This window comes from Colobus angolensis, unplaced genomic scaffold (assembly GCF_000951035.1).
Source record: "Colobus angolensis palliatus isolate OR3802 unplaced genomic scaffold, Cang.pa_1.0 Scaffold527, whole genome shotgun sequence".
NCBI lineage: Eukaryota > Metazoa > Chordata > Mammalia > Primates > Cercopithecidae > Colobus > Colobus angolensis.
Window position 1 is genome coordinate 424,677 of NW_012118788.1, and position 7,256 is coordinate 431,932.

General features: G+C 52.1%; 1 protein-coding gene across 4 annotated transcripts in view; it reads right to left on the minus strand.

Moving 5' to 3' along the window:
• SLC2A11 (solute carrier family 2 (facilitated glucose transporter), member 11) overlaps window positions 1-6,832 on the minus strand; it is a 37,385-nt gene extending 30,553 nt beyond the window's left edge. Inside the window, exons 1-2 of one of the 4 annotated variants that reach the window (XM_011960838.1) lie at window positions 6,703-6,832; window positions 1,450-1,548 (exon numbers count right to left, since the gene is read on the minus strand). In XM_011960838.1, the coding sequence (XP_011816228.1) occupies window positions 1,450-1,548; window positions 6,703-6,723 (120 nt within the window). In that variant the 5' untranslated portion in view covers window positions 6,724-6,832. The other 3 variants (XM_011960839.1, XM_011960836.1, XM_011960837.1) reach the window with 3 other exon arrangements.
• Window positions 6,833-7,256: the final 424 nt, after the last annotated feature.

Below are 7,256 nucleotides of genomic sequence, written 5' to 3' on the forward strand. Positions count from 1 at the left end.
CAGAGCAAGACTCTGTTTAAAAAAAAAAAAAAAAAGAGAGAGGAAAATCAGGGGCAGGACAGCCACAGTTCTGTCCTGGGGCCTGGTTCCTGCAGCTCTCCCCCAGTGCTGTGTGAAGCCCCATATCCCATCATTCCCAGTTATGACTAGGTACTTGCCCTTCTTACTTAAGCAAGTTAGAGGTGGGCTTCTATCACTGGGGCTGAAAGACCCATCCTTTCCACAGACCCTCACAGAACATCGGCTCGGGCCAGGCTACGACCAAGTGCCGGAGATTCAAAGATGACTCAGATGCTGAGAGTGAATCAGCAGGAGAGAGGAGATGGACACAAAGCAGCCCTCACACAGCCTGAGTGAGGACAGCCTACACCAAGGGCTGGAGAGGGAAGAAGGTTTCAAGAAGGTGGTGGTATCTGGGGTGGGCTTCTACAGGTGCAACAGAGAGGGCCCCTCCATGGAAGGAGGCTTAGAGGAAGGGCTGTGTCATAGGCATTTGAGGAACTATACTTAACTTGCTTTGGTATCAGGGTTGGGGGAGCGGAGGTGTGAGACAGTGAAACCGAGGGGTTCATTTGGTCAGATCTGCCTGCCTTGCTTGCTTTTGGTCAGTTGGCTTTTTAAAATTTCTTCTTCCTTTTTCCGTGAAGCTGAGGCCCTGGTAGCTCAAGGCCTCGCCGCTGAACACGGAAACTTAACCTCCACTGGCTACTTTATAAATAACATTCATGAGACCGGGCGCGGTGGCTCATGCCTGTAATCCCAGTACTTTGGAAGGCTGAGGCAGGTGGATGACCTGAGATTGGGAGTTCGAGACCAGCCTGACCAACATGGAGAAATCCCGTATCTACTAAAACTACAAAATTAGCCGGGCGTGGTGGCACATGCCTGTAATCCCAGCTACTCAGGAGGCTGAGGCAGGAGAATCGCTTGAACCCGGGAGGCAGAGGTTGCAGTGAGCTGAGATCACGCCACTGCAAATCAATCTGGGCAACAAGAGCAAAACTCCGTCTCGAAAAAAAAAAAAAACAATTCTGAGCAGGGGAGTGCCTTGAAGAGATCAGGATGGGGAGAGGCTGAAGGCAAGGAGGCCAGTGAGGAGGCTGGGCCAGAACTGGGAATGTGGTGGAGACATGGGGAGAAGTGGCTGGATTCTAGAGGTAGTTAGGAAGGACTTGGTGTTCAAGAGACGAAAAGAAGTCAACGCTGACCCCCCCATCACTAGCTGGAAGATGGAATCATCCGCTGAGATTAGGGACTCAGGAGGACATGCAGGTTTGGGGGAAGATGTATGCTTAGTTTGAACCTGCAGGAACCTGTGGGCCAACCCAATGGAGACAAACTTGTGGCAGAAAGCGCCACCAAGTGGATGCCTGGCTGAAGCCCCTCAGTGGGCAGCTGTTAGCCAGTACCCACTCAGACAGGGGCAGTCGACACAGAGAGGATACGTACCGAGGTCGGGGCATTGATGATAGACAGGTTATAGCCAAACTGAAAAGTCCCACCAATGCCGGCAGCACAGATGGTCAGGAACAGGATCCTGCCCTGAATCTGAGGAGAGAGGGGAGAACACAGAGTGACCAACAACAGCCACCACCCCTCTCCCTGGACCAGAGCTGCCAATCACAGCACTGCAATTTATCTGAATCAAGCAGTGATGTCTCCACTTTGCAGATGAGGAAAGTGAGGCTCAGAGAGGAGTTAACCTGGGTCACATGGCTGACAGGTAGCAAAGGAATCCAGGCCTCCTGCTCTGAGTCCAGGACCCCACTTTACCCTCACGCCACCCATAGCCCCAACGTTTCCCGGAGCTGGAGAGCAGTTCCCATCCCTCCTTGTTGGGCTGCCCCTGAGCACGTCTGCTGTGTTAGGGGAAGACAGTCCCCTGTGCTGGGGCCCCAGCAGAGTAAAGCTCTGCCTCCAGCAGGACAGGAGCCCCTGACTTGCCCCAGGAAAACATTCTCCAACAGAGTGGCCAGGCTCCAGGAATCTGGGCTGAGCCTCCTTCTCTTACCTCCCACCAGCATGTTCTGCAACTAGGCTAAGAAAAGAGGCCACATGGACCTGCAGGTGCGAGGACTTGGGGACATATGAGCAGCAGAGAGGCAGCACAGATGGCCAAGGTGCCTGGTCCCTATCCCAGCTCTCCCCTTACTTCCTCATCCTAAGTCACTTCCTTACCTGGACCTGGAGATAATGAAGCCTGCTTCTAGGTACACATGAGTACACATGAGTCATGCACACTTGGTACACAAAAGGACAGTGAAACACCCTTAGAGATGGAGGGAGAATTCCCAAAGGCATCCCCAATGCCTCATCATTTATAGTTGGGAATTTCTCTTTTTTTTTTTTTTTTTTGAGGAGTCTTGGCCAGGCTCACACCTGTAATTCCAGCACTTTGGGAGGCCGAGGTGTGTGGATCACGAGGTCAGAAGTTTAAGACCAGCCTGGCCAAGATAGTGAAACCCCATCTCTACTAAAACTACAAAAATTGGCCAGGTGCGGTGGCTCACGCCTGTAATCCCCGCAATTTGGGAGGCCGAGGTGGGCGGATCACCAGGTCAGGAGATCGAGATCACCCTGGCTAACACAGTGAAATCCTGTCTCTACTAAAAATACAAAAAATTAGCCAGGCCTGGTGGCGGGTGCCTGTGGTCCCAGCTACTTGGGAGACTGAGACAGAAGAATGGCATGAACCCGGGAGGCAAACAGTGAGCTGAGATTGTGCCACTGCACTCCAGCCTGGGTGACAGAGCAAGACTCCATCTCAAAAAAAAAGAAAAAAATTAGCTGGGCTTGTTGGCAGATACCTGTAATCCCATCTACTCAGGAGGCTGAGGCAGGGAACTGCTTGAACCGGGGAGGTGGAGGTTGCAGCGAGCCAAGATCGCACCACTGCACTCCAGCATGGGCACAGAGTGAGACTCCGTCTCAAAAAAAAAAAAAAAGAAAAGAAAAAAAGAGAGAGATGGAGTCTTGCTCTGCCGCCCAGGCTGGAGTGCAATGGCGCAATCTCGGCTCACTGCAATCTCTGCCTCCCAGTTCAAGTGATTCTCGCGCCTCAGCCTCCAGAGTAGCTGGGATTGCAGGCATGTACCACCACGCCCAGCTAATTTTTGTATTTTTAGTAGAGACTCCTGACCTCAAGTGATCTGCCCACCTTGGCCTCCAAAGTGCTGAGATTACAGACGTGAGGCACTGCACCCGACCTGTAGTTGAGGTCTTCTGAGGGATTCACAAAATTGTTTATCTTTCTCCTTTTGTGATTTTTTGTTTTGTTTTTTTGAGACAGGGTCTCATTTTGTCACCCAGGTTGGAGTGCAGTGTCAGGATCTTGGCTCACTGCAGCCTCAACCTCCAGGGCTCAAGTGATTCGTCCACCTCAGCCCCCCAAGTAGCTGGGACTACAGGCATACACCATCACGCTGGGCTAATTTTTTTTGTATTTTGTTGTAGAGACGGGGTTTCACCATGTTGCCCAGGCTGGTTTCAAACTCCTGAGCTCAAGTGATCCACTCGCCTTGGCCTCCCAAAGTGTTAGGATTACGGGCGTGAGCCACCATACCCGGTCTACTCTTTCGTGATTTTTAATTACAAAATGACACGTTTGTTAAGATTTTTGAAAATTCAGTATATACTGAAAGTTCTCCACTCCTCCAAAGGCACAACAATGAACTCCTTCCCTCAGGTATTTTCCTAGATATTTGCAAAGTAGTTGACTTTACAAAAATTGAATCGTTGATATCTTCCCCAAAAACTTACTGCCTTTCTTGTTCTGGCAAATTGTTCTGTAAAATTAAATGTATTATTTTTGAAAACTTTGATACAATTTTCATGACAGAAGGATGTTTGGCTAAGGTTTTCTGAAGTTTCCAGAACCTACGGACTATTTATTCATTCATTAGTCAAATACTGAGTGTTGGCCGGATGCGATGGCCCATGCCTGTAATCCCAGCACTTTGGGAGGCCGAGGTGGGCAGATCACTTGAGGTCAGGAGTTCAAGACCAGCCTGGCCAACATGGTAAAACCCCGTCTCTACTAAAAATACAAAAATTACCCAGGTGTGGTGGCAGGCACCTGTAATCTCAGCTACTCAGAAGGCTGAGGCAGGAGAATTGCTTGAATCCGGGAGGCAGAGGTAGCGGTGAGCCCAGATTACGCCACTGCACTCCTGCCTGGGCAATAGAGTGAGACTCTATCTCAAAAACAAAACAAAACAAAACAAAACTGAGTGTTTATCTCAGCCAAGAAGTGTGCTGGGGAGGCAAGATATAGTTGGGAAAGAGCCAGTTGTGCTTTCACCATTCAGTGAGATACTGTACTGGAGGGTGGGGGAGCAGAGGAAGTGGCTCTGGAGGGCAGAATCCTGCTGAAGGCTTTGCCATAGGTCTGGAGACAGGTTGGTGACAGGGGCCCTGGCTGCCCAGAGTTCCCATAAGGCCTAAGTTACTTTCTCTTAGGCTGGAAGCCTTAGGAAGAAGCCAGGTGAGAAACCTGGAGCCTGGTCCCATTGGGGCCACATTACAGCTCCACGGGGGCTTCATGGAAGTAAGAGCTCCCTTAAGACAGCAGATCTGAAGGAAGCAGCGAACACAGTGCTTGATAGCAGCTGAACTCATGTAGCAGGAGATGTTGACAGGCCTCTAAGACTACAGGAAATTGTTGAATTCAATGAGATCATGCATGGAGATTGCCTATACCGTGCCTGGTCATGGTAAGCATTCAGACATTAGCTATGATATGGACCATTAATTCGGCAAACAAAGATTTATTGCCTCCCTATTATGGTCAATAATCCTACTGTTCTGGGTGTTGGGATACAGCAGTGAACAACAGACAAAATCAATGAGCTATCAGAGCTTTCCTTCCAGCAGGGAAAGACAAGCAATCGCAAAATGAAAGAGCAAAATATATAGTACATCAGCTGGTGCTACAGAGACTTAAAGCAGGGAAGGGGCGTAGGAAGTGTTAGGACCAGGTGGTGCTATTTTATTTTTATTTTTTACAGACAAGGTCTCCCTAGGTCGCCCACGCTGGAGTGCAGTGGTGAGATCCTATTAGATCCCTGCAGCTTCAAACTCCTGGGCTCCAGCGATCCTCCCACCTCAGCTGGTGCTATTTGAAATAGAGCTGTCAAGGAATACAAGTGCAAATGAAGACAAAGGAGGTGAGGGAATGTGCCATGCAAATACCTAAAGAAATCAGCCCAGATTGGGGAGGAACCCATAGAAGTGGTGGGCAGTGCAGGCGCTCTCCTCTGGCTGCGCCCTTTCCCTCTGTGAGGCAGGACGCCAGGTCAGAGCTGAGGGAGCATGAGGAGGAAAGAGGCGAGGGTGGGAAACAGTCACGGGAAGGAGTGAGCGGTCAGGACTGCCGTGCTCGGAGGGCTTACTGCCTCTGAGGTCACGGCTGATCGGCAGAGGATTTAGCATCTCTGGGGGCTGGGATGCCAGGGTCCAGCAACCTTGCTCTGGCCCACAGGCCGATCCTGGACGTAAACACCTGCCTATGGACATCTGAGCCTAGCACCTAACGCCACTGTACATACAAGCACGATGTTTTTGAACATTTGACGACTTAGTGAAGCCTCCAAGGTGGCTATACATGCGCAGTTCACTCAGGTCCGCAATCCCTCGTCTGAAATGCCTGGTCTGGGCAGCTATGAGAATTCAGACCATTCCAGATCGCAGGAGGGCATAGAGCATTCGGAAGAGGGGCCTGAGCGGAGGTCTTGCTGTCCCAGGGAGACCCCAGGGGCCATTACCAAGCGGTTAACCAGGCGCATGCGCGCGGAGGGAAGGTCAGCGCGCGTTACCCAGCTGTGAAAGAGGGACTAGCGCACGCGCAGTAAGCGTTTGAGAGGCGCAAACCAGTCGAGACCAAGCGGTAGCACAAGCGCAATGGGTATTGAGAGCGGCCACATATGCTGAAGGTTCGCACAACGCTAACCAGTGGCCGGGACTGGGGCCGGACACTGAAGCGCAGGCGCAGTGGAGCGCAGAGCCGGTAAACTGTAGCGGAGGGCGCCTGAGGCGCAAGCGCGGACCCGCAGCGTGTTAAGAGTCACTGCCGGTGCTGGGGAGCTCGCCGCCGCCGTGGGGGGTGGGGGTCGCCTCCGCGGTGGCGCGGGGTTTGTCGCCACCGTGCGGTGGGGGGTCGCCGCTGCTGGGGGCTCACCTGCGTCGGAGGCCGTAAGGACGGCTCCAGTTCATCCTCCATCCGCCTCCTCCGCAGCACTGCGGCTGAAAAGCTGCTCACTCCTCACTAAGCTAAACCCCAAGCTCATCTCTGCAGGCCGGAAGGGAGCTCTGGTCCAAAGTCGTCTCGGCCAAGCCCCTGCATTCGCCCCCGCAGGTGCCAGCAAACGACTCTGGTCGCCGCGCTTCCAAGTCCTCCCCCGAAATTCCGGCCCTGGCCCCTCGTCCCCCTCCCTTGCTGCAGTCTCTGGACTAAATGTCTGAAGGTCTCTGTCTCTCGCTGGTGGGACCTCAGGCGCAATCCTGCGCGACCCCCTGCGCCGGTCGCCCCTGCCGGCCGCCAGAACCTAGGAGGCCCCTGCCCCTGGGCGCTCTCGGGAGGGCCAAGCCCTTGATTGTGCACAGATGCACCCCCCCACCTACACCCCGCCAGACACTTTGGTTCAGGTATCCTTGACCTTTCCCCAGAGGAGGGGAAAATTAGGAAGGACCGAAAGACAGACCCACCAGTCTGCTGAGCGCTCTCATCTGTGCGTCCTGGGCAGAGCGAGAGACTCGGCGGAATGCGGGTAAGAGAACCGGTCTGAACCGGTCTGGGGTTGCCGCCAGGGATCCTTTGCGTGAGAGGCAGGTCCTACCTATGGTGGGGGCACTTGGAGTTGAGGAACCACGAAGTCCACTGGACCGGATTAATCTTTTATCCTTGAGGGCTTCTCAGGCCCTGCATGGAATCCAGGAGCTGGACAAAGATCAGCTGAAACCAGATTTGCCAAAGATGCTATTTGTGGTCACAGAAACATAGAGCTGAACATGACCTTAGGTAGTCATCTGAGCAAAGACTGTGATGGGCATTGTAGTAACTCTATTGTTCAGACTTGGTTTTTGTTTGACTTTTGCTGCTCTGAACTTTAATTCCTAAAAACACTGCATTTTTAAGGAAAAGCACAAATAAAATATTAGCAGTTATCATAAATAGGTATTTTATTGCATGATTTTCCTGCATCTATTAAGATGATCATATGGGTATTCTTTAAATCTGTTAAGGAGATCAGTTAGATCAA